Source organism: Kryptolebias marmoratus, linkage group LG16 (genome assembly GCF_001649575.2).
Source record: "Kryptolebias marmoratus isolate JLee-2015 linkage group LG16, ASM164957v2, whole genome shotgun sequence".
Lineage (NCBI taxonomy): Eukaryota > Metazoa > Chordata > Actinopteri > Cyprinodontiformes > Rivulidae > Kryptolebias > Kryptolebias marmoratus.
In genome coordinates this window covers 16,030,820-16,050,612 of record NC_051445.1, presented here as the reverse complement: position 1 = coordinate 16,050,612, position 19,793 = coordinate 16,030,820, and the positions used below count along the sequence as shown (strand labels likewise).

General features: G+C 41.1%; 1 protein-coding gene across 1 annotated transcript; it reads left to right on the top strand.

Moving 5' to 3' along the window:
- Positions 1-2,217: 2,217 nt before the first annotated feature.
- Positions 2,218-11,400, top strand: paqr7b (progestin and adipoQ receptor family member VII, b). Its single transcript, XM_017433241.3, has 2 exons — positions 2,218-2,418; positions 7,550-11,400. Exon 2 carries the CDS (start codon positions 7,563-7,565, stop codon positions 8,619-8,621), a length of 1,059 nt encoding a protein of 352 aa, XP_017288730.1. The 5' UTR covers positions 2,218-2,418; positions 7,550-7,562; the 3' UTR covers positions 8,622-11,400.
- Positions 11,401-19,793: the final 8,393 nt, after the last annotated feature.

Genomic DNA, 19,793 nt, shown 5'->3' with positions numbered 1-19,793 from the left:
GCATTCTGAACTCCTGTCAGTGGTTTTATGTTTGTTTATCCCTGCTTCCACCTTGTTGGCGCTTGCAGTCACACCTCTAATGACAGACAGGGAAATCCTCCATGAAATCAAAACTGTTTGGTCTACTTGCGTCCAAAGTTGCCTGACTTGTTCGTTTCCCACCTAAAGATGTTTTGTCAGATGCAAAACTGCAGACTAAGGGGAGTGAAAGTGAGCCACCGCAGCCACCTGGACTTACGCAACACAAAAATGACTCTAACTCAGTCAATTTTAAAGCTACTGTGCTAAAATTCGGTGTGGTAGCAGCCGAGAGTCATCCCCAACACATACTTTGAGCTCAACACTTTGCGCAAGATCTTCACCTAATATCTTCATTTTAACCATCACCATCAAGCTTGTTTGTCTGTTAGCAAAATATCTCATGAGCCACTGGACAGATTTTAATGAAACTCCCAGAGAGCGATCGTTGGATGAACATCTGCAGCTGATTCAATTGTGGAGTCACCCAAATTCAAGATGGCCATCACAGCTTGTCAACACTAGCCTATACATAAATGTCTGTAGCTCATTCAGTTTTGCAGATATTGAGCTAAAGTTTGGCGCGGTGGTAGCTGGGAGTCATCCCCAACCCACACTCAGAGCACTATTTTGCCTAAAAATTTGGCATTAACTGTTAATAACACTGTCTATCTGCTATATGATCTTATGACTGCTGGGCTGAATGGCAATAACTGTTGGCAGGTGGCCATTTTGATGTAAAACTTTGTTATGAAAGCCTGTGAATGATATGCATTCCTTCAAGGAATGCAACATCTTTTTAAATATGCGTATATATATATATATATATATATATATATATATATATATATATATATATATATATATATATATATATATATATATATATATATATATATATATATATATATATATATATATATATATATATATATATATTTATATATATACATAAAAACATATATATATATATATATGTTTTTGGTATTATGACAGTATATGATTGTTTGCATCCATATGTTTGCGACGCCAACTCTCAGACTGCTTCCCAGTTCTTTTTTTGTCATGTGTTTGGAAGAAGCTCATCGGCCCAGAATAACGTCCCATGGCGCTCTGCAGCGTTCCCCGCTTGTCTGAACACACAGGAGACCAATGCTGGCTCCGTGTCAACAAAATGTTCTCAGCTTCTTCAAGATTTTATTGCCGTGCAGCATTTCCTGGCCGCTCTGAGATACAGTCACAGTAGCACCAATGCACGGCTCTCCAAAGCAGACTCACTGTTTTCCCTTTGAGACACAGGCCGTCCTAGAGTGGACAACCCCCCCCCCCCCAAAAAAAAAAAAAGACAACACGGGTGTATTCACTGTTTTGGTTGGCACATCCTGAATCCATCTGTGTGAGCAATATACACTGAGTGGGATGATTTCAATCGTGGAACAATAGAGATCTTTCAGCGATGCAGAGTGTAACACAGGCACCTTTGTCACCCAATGCAAAACGGGGGGGAAGCATGGGTCATGTTTTACCACAGCAGCCGAGCATGGAAATGACTTGTTTATCCATTAATGTTCTATGTGGGATTTGGGAAGAAAAAAAACAGGCACTAAAATCTCATCTAATTAGGTAAACTCATGCTTCAAATTTAGACTTTTGAGGCTCCTTCCTGTGTGATCACCGAGAGCATGTCATTTTAACCCTTGTTATTGAAGGTGTTTGTTACCAAGCAACAGAGGAAGACACCGTGCCAGCAGGTGATATGCCTGCACGTGGGGGTACAAACAATGGCATGTGAAAAGTTCCAGGTTATGTAAAGTGGCCAGCAGTGACATTATTACTGTCAGCACAAGAAAAACTGAAGCAAACCTATTTGTATGTAGGCAACTATGCATATATAATTGGTTGAATTTAACAATTAGAAATGTTGTTATTTTTAAAACTATTAAAAACCAAATCACAATAAGTAACCAAATCAGCTGTGTGTGATGTGAACCGTGAGAAGTCTATCTGCGTGAGCGCTCATTTAGCTCTCTTATCCGATGGATTCTCAGCGGAAGAATTTCTGTTGAGAGTGGGCGGGGGGGTTTGAGCCTAACGGGAGATGTTATTGGTCAGCACGACAGCCGCGTCATCGAAGGGGGCCGGAGCGACGCGCTTGTCGATTGGCCAGAGCGACCTGTCAGCCGAAGCGCAACGGTTCCCCTCCGCCCCCCCTCAGTGAGAGAGATTCATCCGCCAGCCAGGCTCTGCTGCTGCTGCTGCTGCTCCGCTCCTGTCACGTTTATCCTCTTTCGGTCCGGTCCGGCCCGGCCCATCAAATAATGATATCGAAGCACAGCGCGGCTCGAATTTATTCACTGACCGGCACAGCTACGACTCCGTACTGATTCCACATTTCCACAGGTAAGGTGCTTATTTTGTAAGCGTTAACATAACGGCATTTCTTCTTCTTCTTTTTTTTGGCCGCTGAAATGTAGGAGGCATACCGTGAGAAAGAAGCGTCTCGAACGTCATTTTTTTTTTTTTTTTGTTATCAATGTGAGCGCCATTTCTTATTCAGCAGCGTACAGCTGGTGGAGGGTTGAGGTTTTAGCAGTAAATGTTTATCCCTGAATATGTTTTCACATTTAAATGGTCCTGGTGGTCAGGTGCACATGAGCCTGTTAGTCCGCAGCAACAGGGCCCGTTTGAAGGCCTGCGTTTAATGTCCACAGCGCGCAAACACGCCTCTGTTACAGTCGACAGTGTCCTTTTTTAAAATTAAATATGTATATAATTAATTTTAAATGCTCTCAGAGCTTGTTGGACGCCGATGGGTGTGGACCTATAAGGATGGAGTCATGTTACGTAATCTCCCGTTCATCACGCACGCCTCTCCTCCTCATCCTCAGCTCATGTGCACCCCTCTCTGACTGACTGATCTCTGCACACCAAGTTATCACACACACACACACACACACACACAAAAAAAAAACAAGTCTAAAATGTAAAACGTCATCATAATTTGGAGTTGGTAATGGTTGCATTTTTTAAATTTTGTTTTATTTTTACCAGGGTGGGTTGGTTATACAACTGTGAACAATTTATTGTGGATTTCCTCGAACGCACGCTCTCCTGATGTTTGGGGACATGTTTCTCAAGCAGGCTGGAGCCGTAGATCAGCTTCTGGAGTAACCCTGGCTGGTTGCTCGACAGCTGTTCTTGGCAGAATTCAATTCGGTTTATTTATCCAAGTCACAACAAAAGTTGCCTCAGGGCGCTATACGGAAACATTCACGTGGATTATAAAAGCCAGTTTTGTTAAAGTGATCTATCTAAGGGAGCCAGCAGGTTGAGTTGAATCTTAACTTCGTTGCAGTCTCCCATCCTCAGCAGCATACTGGCGATGGTGGAAAGAAATGACTCCCTTTTAACAGGAAGAAACCTCCAGCAGAACCAGAAGCAGAACCAGGCTCAGGACAGGTGGCCATCTTCTTCGACCGGCTGGAGCTCTTATGAGTACTGGTCAGCACGGTGAGGGCTGTCCAGCTAATCCTTTTCATACCATAAGTGAAAAAAATATCAGCTACAGTCTGTCATGACCAATAATGAGAAGCAGGGCTGCGCAATTTATGGCAAAATTTATCGTCATTCCCAAAATCAGTGAGCTCAGTATCAATAACAAAAAGGATGGCTTGGACTGCAATCTATCATACACCGTTGTATTTTAAGTAGCATCTATTCATGTGCTGCACACTAATGATATTTGGTCAGCTCAGTTAACTCTCCTTGGCCCGTGTGGGTTTATCGCAGCTGATGTTGCCATCAGAATATGAAACAATTGCATCGCAAGTTTTTCTAATGAGAAGTTAATAGGTCTTGCCAAATTAAAGACATTTAGCGTCACTTAGTAAAAGATATAGATGGTTGGATTTCTATATTTGAGCCTGTATGTCACTTTGACCCTGTGTGAGTTAGAGCAAATCCACAATAACTTCAAACTTGTCCACCTAATTTGGGTTTTTAAAAATGATTAAAGTTGTATGATCGTTTCACCTTTAAAAGAAATTGGTTTAAATAAGTAATTACCTCCTGAAACGAATGACACCCATGTCAGTGAACGAACACTTCTGACCACAAATGTATTATCAGAAGTATGCTAGTTTCTTGAAAAAAGGGTGATAATGGATAACGTTGGCTACAGAGTGATGATGTGAGCAGAAAGCAGAGAGTCACGATGACCTGGTGTGGATTCAAGATGTCAAATGAATCCTGTTGGGAGCTGAGTGTCTGATAACAGTAAGAAAACATGTTTATCTGCGAAGGCGGCGTCTGTCCGTGTGTATGTGAACTATGTTGTGGTATTCATATCTGATTAGTTTCCTTCTTACGCCTTTCTGGCGACAAAGTGTCAGTGTTTTTACTCTCTGTGTGGGGATTCCTGTTGGATTTGGAAGGGAAGACTGTCCAGCCATGTACTTAACTACGGAAACAAATGTCCTAATAAATCTCTCAGTAGTCGTCAGTTAGGTAAAGTAATCAGTTTCAGACCCGAATGGATGCAGCTACTGCTTGTCTTAGTGCTCTAAAACCACAATGCCGTCCCAGAAAAGAACAATATGAGAAGGTGCCAAGGAGCTCTTTACTTATAACAGAAGTACATTATGTGTGTTGTAAGCTCAGCCTTATTGTTCTATCAGGGTTATGTAAAAACTGTTAAAATAAACGTCACAGTGGATTTTACTGGTTGATAAAACACAGACTGATGGTCAGGATGGATGGGTGCTTGGAGATTTAAAATCAATTCTACTTTTAACCAGGGAAAACGGCTCAAACTGAGCTTTTGCTGCTACTGAACGATTGTCAAGAAGCGAGCGGAGAATGGACAGACCCTCAGGGCGGCTGAGACAGAGAAGAGACATGAGCACTTGTTAGTAAAATGTCCCTCTAATAATTGTATTTTTTTTAATGGACGAATGATGGAGAAGAAGCAGGTGTTATTAGAAGACAGCAACTGTTCAATTAAAAAAAAAAGTTTATTTTAAGAAATGTCTCATCATGATTTACACTTTATTTTTATTGTGAATATGACATAAGTGGATTTGTGCTAAAGTTCAGTAGTTTAGCAGATGATTGTTGTGAAATAAACAAACCACTTTTATATATATATTTTTTTTTTGTGGTTGGGAGATGTGAGTAGACGAAGTGAGACTGGAAGACCCACTTTCTACTATGTATATTTTTGGGGGGTTTATTGTATTTATTTATTTTTTTGTCAAACCTTGGGGGGATGTTCTGCCATCATCCAAATTTGTTCACAAGAAAGCTGAAGCCTCAAGACATCTGTGGAGCTTTAAAGGAATAGTCCAACCATTTTTTCAGTGGGGTTCTGTGGAAAAGTTACGTCGAATTAATCTCACCTGTTGTAGGCAACTCATTCAATGGCCTCCGTTTGGAGAAACCGTTTACGTTCAACGAGACTGATGAGCTAACGGCTAGTCCAAAAGTGTATTCCTGCCGTCTGAAAACATATGCAATCTGAACATTTCCTTGCAGTTTATGCAAACACTGTTTCACAGACCTCTACACCGCTGTCACTTTCACAACACAGATATTTACACAGAATTCTCCGGTGGTTTGACAGTGCAGATATCTGTAGCGGCAGCTAGCTGTAGCACCGGGGGTCAATTCCGGCTGGAATTTTACAATATTTCAGCCAAAGTTACCATCTAATGTGAAACTGACATTGATGTAAAGGTATAAAAATAATCTTCATCAACCTATTTGACATTTAGAAGCATTTCACTTGAAAGGTGAGTTGGCTCGGACCGTATTGAGCAGCTGATCATGGCTTGACCAAGTGGACCTTTAAACAACTCCAGTTTGGCGTCACAGAAACTGCCTGAAACTAGAAACTTCTCTGGAGGTTGAAACGACTGCCTCTTCATGCAAAGAGGTTATCCAAACTTCCTATTTCAAACTTATCCTCAAGCACAAGTTCTGTGAAAGCTGTTGATCCTGCGTCCAGTTCTGCTGTTTTGTTGTTTTGTTTTGTTTTTAGAAAATGAGATAAGGTCAGCAAAGGTGAGATCTGAGTGGATTAATGGCCCGACAGCAGCATCAACAAACAGAAACCTTATGATCTGTTACTACTCGACATGGGAACTCCGAAATCTGCATGAATCTAAGTGGACTGGGTCAGGTAGCTCGTGGAAAGGGCGTGTTCCAAGTGGAAACTTGTAAACAGCAGTTCAGGTCTTTATATTTACCGGTCTGTGGGTTAAGTGCTGTGACCTCCCGACCCAGAACTCCGCTTTCATCCTCCCAGGTTCAGCTCAAAGCGGCACCGTTAATCAGCAGCTGGACTGTTGCTTAAATGCTGCTGAATATACAGAAGTAGGTAGCTGCTACAGAGCAACACAAGTATCTGCTTTTTCAGTTCAGTGTTGTTTTTGTTTTTGGCAAAAAGTGGAAAAAAAAAAAAGTCATAGTTGGAGTGAAGTCAGGTCTCTGTTATGTCCATCGTTTGCTCCTCAGTGTATGTGTCCAAATACTTTGCTGCACCGAATTTATCAAAACGCAGAGTAAATGAGTTTTTGCCAAAGAAAACCTGCAGCCATTCTGTTGTTAATTGTCTCCATCAGCTAGAGCTGGTGTTTCCAGACCTTGTGTTGTAGTTAAAGTACCTGATCATTAAAAACAAGCTCCAAACAGACAGGGACTGGGTTCAAAAAGGGAATTGGTTCTTTAAAAAAAGAAAGCTAAGGATGCTTATAAGAAGCTAAAAATATTCATTCATATATATATGTGTGTGTGTGTGTGTGTGTGAATGTTATATAGCGTGTTTAAATGGGTGATTGAGAAACATACTGTAAATTCCTTTTTTAGAGCCTAGGTTTGAATAAAAAAGGTGCTATAAAAACGTGAATTATTTACAGATTGAAATGCAGCAGTTTGTGTTAAAGGGAACAATAGTGTTATTCATGTTTAAAGGTCTACACAAGGGAGCTATGACTTCACAGCTTAATTCTGTTTGTCCCTACTACTTCAATGACCATATTCAGAGGAACGTGATCCAAAACTATTGTTTAAATGGAATAAATGTTTTACAATATATTGATCAGGTTAGTTATGAAGTATTTCTGTGCAGCCAGAGTACTGAATTTGGAAGAAGCTAACTAACGTGTTTAATACTTTGGTTTGATTAGCCATCTGTATTAACCTAAAGATTTTAAAATTTGCAAATCTTAGGAAGGTATTCTCCTGTTTCAGACATGAAGGTAGTGCTGGAATAAATAGGACCGGACTACCGTACTTTCAACAGTTTTTAGACAGACCTTTTCTTCTTGGTTTAAAAAAAAAAGAATCTTCATCTTGGTGACAAAAAGAAAATTCAGTGCTGATATATTCATACACAAACCAGTCGTGGTCCTGCACAAATAGCTTTAGTTAGGATCTACACAGGCACGAATCCTCACTGACAGACCTGATGTTGATGTGGTTCAGAGCCAGATGTTAACTGACTGTTCCGCCCTTCTCCACACCCTCCCTACAGACCCTAGTTTGCTATGGCGACGGTAGTGATGGAGCAGATCGGCCGGCTGTTCATCAACGCTCAGCAGCTGCGACAGATCCCTCAGCTGCTCGAGTCGGCCTTCCCTACGCTGCCTTGCACCGTGAAGCTGTCCGACGTTCCCAAGGTGTTCCAGGAGCGCCACATCCTCACCGGCTACAGGCAGACGGACCAGAGCTGGCGCTACTACTTCCTCACCCTCTTCCAGCGGCACAACGAGACCCTCAACGTGTGGACCCACCTGCTGGCGGCGCTCATCATCCTGGTGAAGTGCCAGGAGATCTCGGAGACAGTGGATTTCCTGCGCGACCCCCACGCCCAGCCCCTCTTCATCGTTCTCCTGTCGGCCTTCACGTACCTCTCCTTCAGTGCTCTTGCTCATCTCCTCTCTGCCAAGTCGGAGCTCTCCTACTACACCTTCTACTTCCTCGACTACGTTGGGGTGTCCGTCTACCAGTACGGGAGTGCTCTGGCACACTACTACTACGCGATAGAGAAGGAGTTGCACACCACCGTGCGGGGGTTCTTTCTGCCCACCGCCGCATTCCTGGCTTGGCTCACTTGTTTCGGGTGCTGCTATGGCAAGTACGCCAGACACGACATGCCTAAGTTCGCCCACAAGCTCTTCCAGGTGGTGCCGTCGGCGTTGGCTTACTGTTTAGACATAAGCCCTGTGGTTCACCGCATCTACAGCTGCTACCGGGACAGCTGCTCCGACCCGATCGTGCCGTACCACATCTACCACGTGCTCTTTTTCCTAATCAGCGCCTATTTCTTCTGCTGCCCGCACCCAGAGAGCTTGTTCCCTGGCAGGTGTGACTTCATCGGGCAGGGCCACCAGATCTTCCACATTCTGGTGGTGGCGTGCACCGTGCTGCAGATCGAAGCACTGCGAACAGACTTCACGGAGCGCCGGCCCTTCTACGAGCGCCTCCACGGAGACCTGGCCCACGACGCCGTGGCGCTGTTCATCTTCACCACCTGCTGCAGCGCCCTCACCGCGTTCTACGTGCGCAAGCGCTTACGTGCCTCCCTCGTCGAAAAGAAGGAGTGAGGTCATTTGAAAGAAAAAAAAAAAAAGAAGATGGTTAATTTATTTTATTCTGTAGTGAAGGTTTTAAGTAACTAATATGTTTTCGTCTTTGAAAAATATTGCTTTGTGACAGTGACTTATGCTTATTTCTTCTCTCCGAGATCTGCCAAATTCCAGTGATGTGAAGTGACCGAGGATGTGTTTTTGTGACCTAAAAGTGGAGAAAAGGGAATCTCGTAATGTGTCTGTAGCTACCAAGTACTACTCAAACAGCAACAGTTACGTCTAATGTAATGTCCGTATTCCTCTTTGAAAGGTTTGTTTTTACAGTAATGGTCTAAAGGAATGTTTTACTCCAAGAACTATCTGGGTTTTTTTTTCCGGTTAGCAGAGAAAATAAGAGGCCTGTTCATTAAAATGCCTTCCTAATCGTATTTCAAAAGTATTTGCCTGTTTTTAATCCAACTGTAGCATCTTTACGTTATGCAAGCGTTTATTGAAACGGCTCACTTAAGCAAGAATTTGTAGATCACTACCAATCCTGGGAAATCCTGGACCTTTCAAGTATCGTAGCACAGACGATTTAGCTTTGATTTTGTTGAAAGGGTAGTTCGGATCTTTTCGAGAGGTGATGAACAAGTAGTGTCTTACCTGTCGTAAAACCCCGGTTTGGAGAAATGGTGTGATTCGGACCGGATTGACGAGCTGATGGCTAGTCTGAGCAGCACTGAGACTAAAGTGGATTTCGGCCTTTTTCCTTTAAAGAAGTGCAACGTCAAAGTGGCACGGCGTTTCTCGTAGTCACTATTTAGTAACCTTTATGTGTTTTTCTTTTTTAGATAGTTTTATGAACACTAATAGCGATAGTGTAGCATGGGGTAATTTGGACAGAAATATTCTATGTCTACTAGAATATCAGTGTAATGTGAAATCACCAGCAGTGTAAAAGTTTAGAAATTAATGTTTACAGGAATCACTATTAATAAAAAATTGTGTTTGGAGTTGATTTAGGGCGGCAGTGATCCTTGGGCTAGCTGTTAGCTCGTCAGTGCGGTCTTCTTAGAGCCGTCTACAACAGATAAGATATTAATCGTTCACAACATTTACACGGAACTCCACTTCCAAAGATCCGAACTGTCCCTTTAAGGCTTTACCACAGTGCCCCACACGTATTTGAACACAAAAGATAAATGTTTAGAAACCAAATTGAAAACCAAACATATTCACAGAAAGAAGACCTTTTTTATTTGGGCGTTTGTTGAAAACCCGCCCGGTACTCTGTATTGGTTAAAAACAAAAACGTATGCAACATTATGGAAGTCTTTGTTGGTTTTTGTTGTCGTTCTCGTCATGATGATCAATCAAAGGGCTGAAAGTTCAGCTTCTGCCTCCTGTTCCCATGATGTCCGAGCTCTGCCTGCATGTTTCCATCAGTGGGCGAGGAGAGATGAGTCACAAAAGCCAAGACTGTTCTGCTTTTAGGATGTTTTTTTTTTGTTTGTTTGTTTTGTTTTTGTACGTTTTCTGTGTCTCTACGCATGTCCTTTTGGTATAACTGTGGATATTAGGTGTGTGAATGTCAACGAAAGCTTGCACTTCTCTCTGTAAATAAGTTGTTTGTTTTTTTTTTCCTCCAGAAAAGTCACATCTGGTTTTTACTACGTCTCACAGCATTCAGAAGCGTCTTGTTTGGGTTTTTACTGATGAAACACGGTACATTCCTTCCTATTTTGTCAGACTCCTTAACAGGTATGGAATCATGTTTTCATACTGCTGCACTGTTATTCTGAGGAGGAGGGGGAAGAAGAAGAAAAAAAAACTTATTTTGTGTCTTTGACGAGTTTTTCCTCATAAAAAAAAAAACCTCACACGCGGCTGAGTAGGAAATGTCACAACTTGATCCTGAAAGCCGAAATGTCGGAACTGATCCGTATTCACAGCCTCGCTCTCTTCTCGACGGCGTTTAAATGTGCCAATGACTCTGTTAATATTTCAGTGATGGTACTGCTGGGACACTGACTGTCAGACGAGTCTGCTGGAAGCCGGTCTTAGCACGACCGCTGTCACGTTTCCAGTCAGATCCAGAGATGAACCTCGTAACGTTACCTTTTATTTTATTTTTTGGACGGGGGGGGACATTTCTGACCCGGTCTCATTATGCACTGCCTGAATCCACACTGTACATACTGTTACTGTTCCTGGCTATGTTTACATGCATGGAGACTGTTCATCTGCTGGGGCTGGTTTGGTGTCGTTCCTTTTTTTTTTTGGGAAAGCTTGAATATTCTTGGGGGTAAAAACAAACAAACCTGGACTCCTGTTCAGATGAACCTGCTCCTGGTGAAGAGCCAGACGCAGCTGATGAAAGGCGGCGTTTTAGGCAAATGATTTCCAGTTGGTCAATGATGTCTTTAAACCTCTCACAAGCGCCGTTTGCACAGAAGCCCGCAGGTTGTTGTTGAGATCGGAAAACGACTGAAGCGATAGCAAACGATATCTCTCGTGTTTAAAAGTTTAAAAGGTGAAGTAGAAGCAGCTCCTTTTTTTTTTTTTTAACTAAAAAGTGTTTTTAACGTCACGGTTGTTTGAAGTTACACGCCGATGGAACCTGACTGGGGTACAGGCAGCCTTCTGCGTGTGTGTAAACATAGCCCTCGACACCATCCGAGGTTTGTCTTTATTTTATTCAGAAAAGCAGGGTCCGAGGGATCATAATGTCCTCTGTCTCAAACAATATCTGTAACTGACTGTACTAATATTATGTGGTATTTAAGGAAATAAAGTGTTTCTGTAACTGAAACAGTTGTCCTTTTTTTATTATTATTATTCTTCAGGCTGCATGTTTTATACGTATTTAAGTTTCAGAGGGTTTAATTTAAGGCGGATAAAGGAACAGAGATCTCCTGCTGTCTTTTCTGACAGATTAAAATCAAGATCTCATGTTGAGAAACGACAGGCGTGGCTCTTCTGCTCAAAGCGTAAGAACTTCATGTGCAATATGGTTGACGGCGTTAACTCTGACAGCGAACGCCATTTTTAAACGAAGATCTCACACAATCACTTGGCCCTCAGAGTACGTGTCGCAGATGACTCTCAGCTGCTGCCGTGCCAAATTTGAGCCTAATATCTGTAAATTGTTATAGTTCTGTTAAGTGGTTCATGAGATATTTTGCTAACAAGGCCCTGAGAAATGAACACATGCACACACAGGCAAAAAAAAAAAATCCCTTCCTGTAAAAGTTGAGCGTTTGTAAATGACGTTTTTGTTTAATTAAATCATCGCGACCAGTCGAACGACTAAACTCCACAGATGTCTGGTTAGGTGAAATCATTCTAAAGGGGAAATGAAATGTGGTTTGAAGCTGACATAAATCAAAAGAAAGCCAGAAAAGGGGCTTGTTTTCAGAGTCTCTTATTGTAAAAGATTTACACTAATTTAAAATGAATATTAAAACATGACGAGGGCATTTTGTGTGACGTGTCCTGAGCCAAACACAGGAACACCAACAAAGGCAGTAGACACAAAATCAAGGCCGTGTGGGGATGAAATGTTTCAGTTTGTTGTTGTTAATTGTGTAAACTGACCCAAAACTCCCAACAGCCGAGTCTAACTCTATAAAACAAGCCTTTAACTGTTTAAATCAGAGAAATGGACCACTGGAGGGTTTTAAGATGGTGTTTAGCTAAAAGAAAAACATGAAAACTCATTACTTTTTATATTTCATTTCGTTTCTCCTTTAAGCTCGCATGCAGTCATGGTTTCTTTCCCAGGATTAATGGTTGTATCAGGATGTTTGAAGTCTTTCACACAAGGGAAAACAACCTCAACAAGTCACTCGTATAAAAATCTATCTACACTCAGCAAGGCGAGCGTTAGCGAGGATTTCTTGTTTGTTTCCACAAAATACTTTTTATAGGAAGCAAACATATGAACAGAGGATCTACGGTTTGTTAAGTGAAATGTACACCGTGTAAAAATGGTGCTCCTCACAAAAAAAAAGGGTTGGAGGGCGTTTATTTCTCCTGTAGTTGACTGTGTGTAACATCACTGCATCGGAGGGAGTTTCAGCACCGAAAGAGGAAGGATGTGAGCTGCGAACCCTCAGAGCCATCCTGCTTTAACCAACGCCTTTCATCACCAGCTGATACAACCACGGGGACGAGAACTTAGGTGAACTATCTTTGTGAAGCAATAAAACACAGAGTCAGTTTCACACACGTCCCTTCAAGCGTCCACGTGCAACAAACAAAGCCTTCTGCTAACCTTAGGCTCCGGAGGAAACGTGGACTGTAGTTCCAGATCTATTTGGGGGGGGGAATGATGATGGTTGTATTAATCCTGCAGGAAGTGCCCTGGGCTGCGCTGGAAGTGCTACAGCGAGCTGCCGCCGTCACTATTCGCATTTGCACGTAACTACAGAGTTCTGTCTAAATAAATGCATAATGCAAAACGGATGATGATGTAAATGTTTTTGAAACAGTACTTGCATGAAGAGTTTGGAAATCTTCTGCTTAGCGAAATCAGCGATCCACTCGTCCTGCTCAGACTAGCCTTTAGCTCATCAGTCAGGTCAGAATTAAACCGTTTCTCCAAACCGAGGTCGTTCAAACATCTGTCTACGACAGAAGATATTAATTGTTCCACAGAAGCCCACTTGAAAAAGGTCAGAACTCAATCCAGAGGAAGTACCTTGAGATTTTACAACAACCAGATGACAGATTTTTTTCCCCAAAAATCCCAATGCTCCTTTTAACATAACAATGCAAAACTGTCTCCTGCGCACATCGTGGAGGTCAGGATGTGGACTAAGAGAGCACGCTACTGATACAAAACTCTTTGAACAGGTTCGGAAGTAATGGAGCTGTTGCACACCTTCAGACATGTCTGCAGCAAGGACAAAACAATACTTTCCCTAGTTTTAAAGAAGGGGTTTCAAAGCAAAACAACAAATAAAATGAAATTAATTAATTAAAATATAAAATATGTTAGGCTAAAACTAGATATGATTCATAAACTGTTTAAGAATTAAGAAATTTCTCCTTTTTCCCGCACACACCATTCTATTTTTTCTTGATTTGTGGTTGTAAAACTCATTATTAGTGAGTTATTTGTTTTTTAATATTGTTTCGAGTCTCTGTGTGAATTTGTGCCCTACAGACAAACATATTGCCACCAGAACCTGCCTATTTCCTCCCCCCTCCTTCAGCTCTTCAGTCTCAGACACACCCGCCTGAAAAATTACGCAACAGTTTCAAAACAGCAGGGGTGAAGTTATCGAGCTGTGTTGACAGAATCTGTCTGCAGATGCCTCATCTTCATCGAGATTCACAGCTTCCTGTTTGCTGTCTCTTCCGATGCACGTGGACTTAAACTATCAGAACGCTGAAAGCTGAACTGATGCAGCTCTTTTAAGCTGGAGCAGCTGAGCTGAATGGCTTCCCCTCCAGTGTGTAAAAATCCCTCTGTAAGCTGAGAGGTTTTTCAGTCAGAGTGGGGTCTGAGTTCACTGGTAATTTAAAATATTTTAACATTCCCATCTAAACCATTTGATTGGTGCTTTCACGGTATATTTAGTTTCAGCGTGGTTCTAAGAGATGAACTTCTGCCCCTGTCTTAACTTTAAATTGAAAACTGAAATTTTGTTTCTTTAAGGGATAGTTCAGACGCTGTAGAAAGGTTATGAACAATGAATATCTTACCTGTTTTAAATAGCTCTTTGGACAAAATAAACTTTAAGTATGATGAGCTAACAGCCAGTCTGAGCAGGGTCAGGACCAAAGTGGACTGCCGTCTGAATGACATGGACGCTGTTTTCACGAGCTCTTAAGTTGTCGTCATGTTGACACGTCATGGTTAGACCAGCAGAAATACTCTGATGTCCTTGCAGGAAACGCCCAAGGCTACTTCCTTCAATTCTGTTAAGGAAGTTCTTTTATTTGTCCAGTTCCTCCTTAAAAAGTTTCCTTACAGGACTGCAGTGTTTGTCCGGGTCAAACGCTGCATCCTCAAAACAAGTCAAACCTACTTCTCCTGGATCCCACACGGCTGCCAAGCTGTAAATAAACCTCATTGCAGAAGAAACAGTTTGACATTACCTTCAATATCAAGTGAACAAGCAGGGGTTTTATGTCCCGTGGCTTTCCTAATTAATTTACTGAGTATGTTTGGATGAGGCTTTCGGGGCGAACATGAACACGAACGTGACCCATATAGAATCAGCTGTAACAGATTACGGCCAGCATCTCACGTTTAATAAACGTATTAGCCTCTAATGTAGCTTCAAGCTGCCTGGGCAGCAGATTGTTTTCACTCGTAACTTCATCAGTAGTGTTATGTAGTCAGTAAAGTGCAGCACGGGCAGTTAATTTTACTGTCAGACCCCACACTGAGGGCTTTCTGACCCACCTGTCAAACCTCTCCTGGGTGTATTTCTTACCACCACTAGAGGGCAGCATTGCTGTTTGGTAAGGAAGTCAGATTTAAAAAGGAAAGGGGGAAAAAAAGTACACATTCAGAGGCAAAAATTAGGTCATTTTGTGATAAAAATTAGCCTGATAAGTTGAACAACAGCCTCCTCAGTAACAACTGTTAGTGAAATATTTAATTAATAATTTAAAGTCTTTTAGAGGAGCAAAAATCATCACAACACCGTGGAGCATAAAACATTAAACATATTTATGTTGTCCTTGCTTTGTTAGTAATGTCAAGAATGTAAAGGAGGGGGGTTTGATTATCAGTGTGTTATGAATAAATGATAGCTGAGAGCACAAATCCTCTCATCTCAAAACAAACTGCTTTCAACAGATGAAAACAAAACAAAAAAACAAACAAAAATCATTTGGAGTTCCTCTGGGCAGACAAGCTCAATAACTCCTGAAAGATTTATTTCATCTAAAAAAAAACAAAAAACAAAAACAAACTTGGCATTTACCAGAAATGAATCTTTCCAACAGGGGGCACAAATGATCTTTACGTCTGTCTAAACAGAAGCACATTGCTGATGCACCTTGTAATGAACTTGCACATCAATTAGGACCGTTTTTTTTGTTAAGTAATTTTAATAGTAATGTGTACAATATTCATTACAGGCCATCTGCAGCCTCTGATTACCCCACATCTTGAACGCTATTCCCATCTTCGACATCAACCTTCAGCAGAAATGAATAAAAGGACATTATGGCTGCGAACATTAAACCATTGAGTCTAATGTTTTCCAAGCTCATCCGAGGACAATAGCTGCAGCAGCATCTGACATGAGTTTCCATACGCATGTGAGCATGTTCTGCATGTGTGGTTGTTTTATCTGATGGTTTTGTTTCCTGAATTGACTCTTATATATTTGAACAGTCTGTGTGGGTTTATAGAGCGCGTCACCTTTCCTGCATGTTCGTGAAAGAGGCTCGTGATGATTAAAGTGTTCGTTCAGTGTAAATTTTCCTTCTTCCACGTTCAGATAAACATGACATTTTTTTTTAACCTCCTTGGATAAAATCTCCCGCTCCGTGCTAATTAGAACATCTCCGAAGTACATTTCCCCGGCGATGGGAAAGAATCATTGAATTTTAAAGGCAGAAATGGGGGCTCTTGATACGTCCACCTTTGGATGTGATTAATTCCCCAGCATTACACCCCTCAGACGGCCCTAAATCAAACGGCAGAGATAGTGATAATTGCCTTACAGGCTGCTTCCTGTCCTCTAACTATCAATTTCTTCCCCAGACTCCATCAATTTTTATACGCCTGCTTCTTCTGGAGCAGCTGAAGGTTCCCTCCACCCCACCACCACCACCTCGGCCTTTCTGCCTGCGAGTTGCTGCACACGCAGCCACAGCTCTCCTCTCCTTCGTTGCCTTTTATTTTAAACGCTTCATTTGCTGCGTGTGATTTGTATCAAGGTTACGGAGGAGGCACTGCTGGCTGGCCTTGTATCATGTTTTGTAATTAAAGGTTTCACTTGCCAGAAGGAGCAGCTTTGTTCGGAGCTATTAGATCACCTTCTGTTTTTGTCAGGTGACAGGCAGCCTTCTTTTTATTCCCCAACCATCCTCCACCCTCGTTTGACGAGGCTCTTCTGTGCTGCTATGTGCTGTGCTTGAATCTCTGCGCGACTGTGGTATTTTCACGTGGACCTTGCGAGGGAAGCGATAAAGTACGGAACAATACGATGTAAATTAGAAAAAGCAGCTGCTTTAGACCCACTAATGTACTCTGAATGACAGGAGCGGTGCCGGGTTGTGACACAGCTCACTTCTTCTACGCTTTATCTCAAAGCTAATGTAGTAAATGTGGTGATGCACGTCAGTGTAAATGCAAGGAATGTGAATAAAAGAGAAGGCACATTTTGATATTCGAATTAGTAACCCAAACAAAAGCCAGACAGCATTAACGCGCTCTAAACACACTGGTTGAATGAACAAAGAGCTTTTTGGTGGAATTTAAACAATGTTTTTTTTTCTTGGCAATAAAGCTGGAGACAAAAGAGTTTAGAGTTCTGTTTATAACTGAGACTTAAAAGTTCTGGATTATAAATCCCTGCAGTAATGTCATTGTAATATACTCTCTAAATACAAGAAGTTGTGCTTTGTGTACTCAGATGTCCCTCTTGTCTCTGTAGCATGAAGAAGCAACCCTTTTCCATGACCATTCTCCTGTAAATCCACAAAAAAGGTTAAAAACAACTGGACTTCTATTCTGTGCCTAAAGACATATTGCTTCTTATCTGAGGAGCTTTCTCAACTCAAAAAGCAGAGAGTGGAGTTAGAGCTTTTCTGTAAACTAGATTCACATGCAGATTACTAGGAGACTGTTTGGAGAGTGAGGGCAATCTGCATGGGAATCCAGTTTACAGAACATCTCAGCTTTAAAAGCTCAAACTCCACAGTAGCAACAAAACGTCTTTTAGCTACAGAAGAGAAGTTCAGTTGTTTTTGGTTTTAACCTTTTTTTTGGACCTGGATAACCTCAGATGACCTTGGACAGAACCCTGACCCGTTTGGGCCTTAACCTGCCTCCTTGTTGGGGTCCTGTCGAGGCCTGAGCAGCCTCCAAGTTCCCCAAAGATGAAGTGACGACTGACCCTCCACAGCTTCTGATGTGGTGAGGCACCTATTACTCTGTGTGATAAGAAAGATAAAAGAAAAAAGCCATTTTGGGTCTGGCTAATTCATTTTAACTGGTGCAAATTGATATATGACATCTATTTCAATTCTGATGTTTTATCAAAACTAACCTGGCAGAGTTAATCACATCTCCTGACCAAATTCCAAAGTGAACTATTCACCAAAATAGTTTAAAGTATTCCAAATTCTTGCGAGGATAAAAAAAAAAGAAAACATTAATCCTAAAATTAACATTCTGTTCAAAGAATTCTTTTGGTTGAAATAAGCTAATAATCATTATTTTCATCTTGGATTATTAAAGTGTTGATTGTTGCTGTGTTTTATCTGAATAAATCCTCATATAAAGTAATAACTTACTAGACATTTCTTACAAAATATTCCCTAGAATCTTACTTTTAGTTGCATTGTGATTCTGTTTTCCTGATTCAGTTTTATTTTTGTAATAAAACCTTAAAGACAAATTCAGTTTCCTCCTTATTCTATGTAAACATCATGATAAAGAGTTCCCTGTGATGAACTAATTTCATCCTTCAGTTGTTGAGATCTGATAAATGGTAAATTTAATCTCAAGACTGAACTGCCCATTTCCTACATCTCCAAAATAGTTCGTATTCAGACTCCACTGCCACTGTGCAGCTTAGATGATGAGATCCTCCAGGTCGACTGTTTGAGTCCCTAAAACAAACCGTTTCAAGAGGTCTTTATTGTTATTCTGATTACACAGAATGAAATCGTGTTGGTAGCTCTCGGCTACAAAAGGCACAGCACTTGATCCACAAACAGACTCTGTATCAATGAGATGATAAAAAGATGTTGGCAGCATCTGTTATTAGGGCCATCAAGAAGTGGAACACACCTTCCGATGGTCTAAAACATGAGGATTTTTATTTACTTCCTTCTAGGAGACACAAAAAAGACATTTATTGACCAGTAATTTCAACATTTATGAGTTAATATTTCATAAATCTCAATTTTAACGATCTGTATTATATTTCTTAACTTTGGATTTATGTTTACATTATTTTTTGTGCCTTAAAGTTGTTTTTTTAAACTTAATAATGTTGAGTGTATTTGACTTCATATCTTACTGTATGTTTACCCTCCTGAATAGGGACTGGAGATGGAAATTAGACATCGGCTTTTGACTCAATGCATCTGCTTCATAAAACATTCCCGATCAAATCAACTGAACTGAAATACTGAACTCCATTTGACCTTAAACTCAAAGAGCTGAATACTGAGAAGAATGTTAAATAGCTAGCAATTGATATTACTATGTCAATTTAAATGATTAAAAATTAATTATAAAAGGATTTCGCAGCCAAAATTTATTATAAATCCCTAAGATACCGTTTTTATGACTGAGCAGATAAAACAGATGTAATAAACAGTGGCTTTAGGTTCTGTTATGGTGGATTTTCTTCATTCACAACATCAACATTAGAGAATATGAACACTTTTGTTGTTCAAAATTGAAGTTACAGCTGGTTTACAAGTGTGGCCATGTTGTATTTTTGGAGCGAGAGTCTGTGCATTCGGGATTTGGGAAACCTGCTTGCCCCCTCCTACGCAATCTGGGTGTTTCTTTTAGACATCAGTTAACTAATTACAAGTAAACATGTTAGAAAAATTAATATTTGAACAAACAGGAGCAAGACAAGAACTACGTGAATCATTAGAAGTCAACTTTTGGTAAAACTAGCCATGTTTTTTTTTTTTTTAATCAGGCAAAGGTCTCATTCATTCACATGGACTTTAAGCTATACAGCAGCCAGCCTACAGGGGGCGCTTGTGCTATTTTGACTTCAACTTCTGCGTTACGTTGCTGTGTCGAGTTATTAGAACGTGACTCAGTTGTTCACAACCTTTGCGCTAAACTAGAGTAAGCTTTGTTAAGCCCAGGTCTTCACAGTTACCTGGAGTAATGACTATCTGCTTGAAGTTGACTTTATTATTTTCTCAGCCTCTAAATCCCATCCAGTCATTGACTCCGGCTAACTTTGATCAGGCATGTCAGAAACAACAGGTGGATGTCCAGATCTTATTACTGAAAGGTGGCAAATACACAAGAGG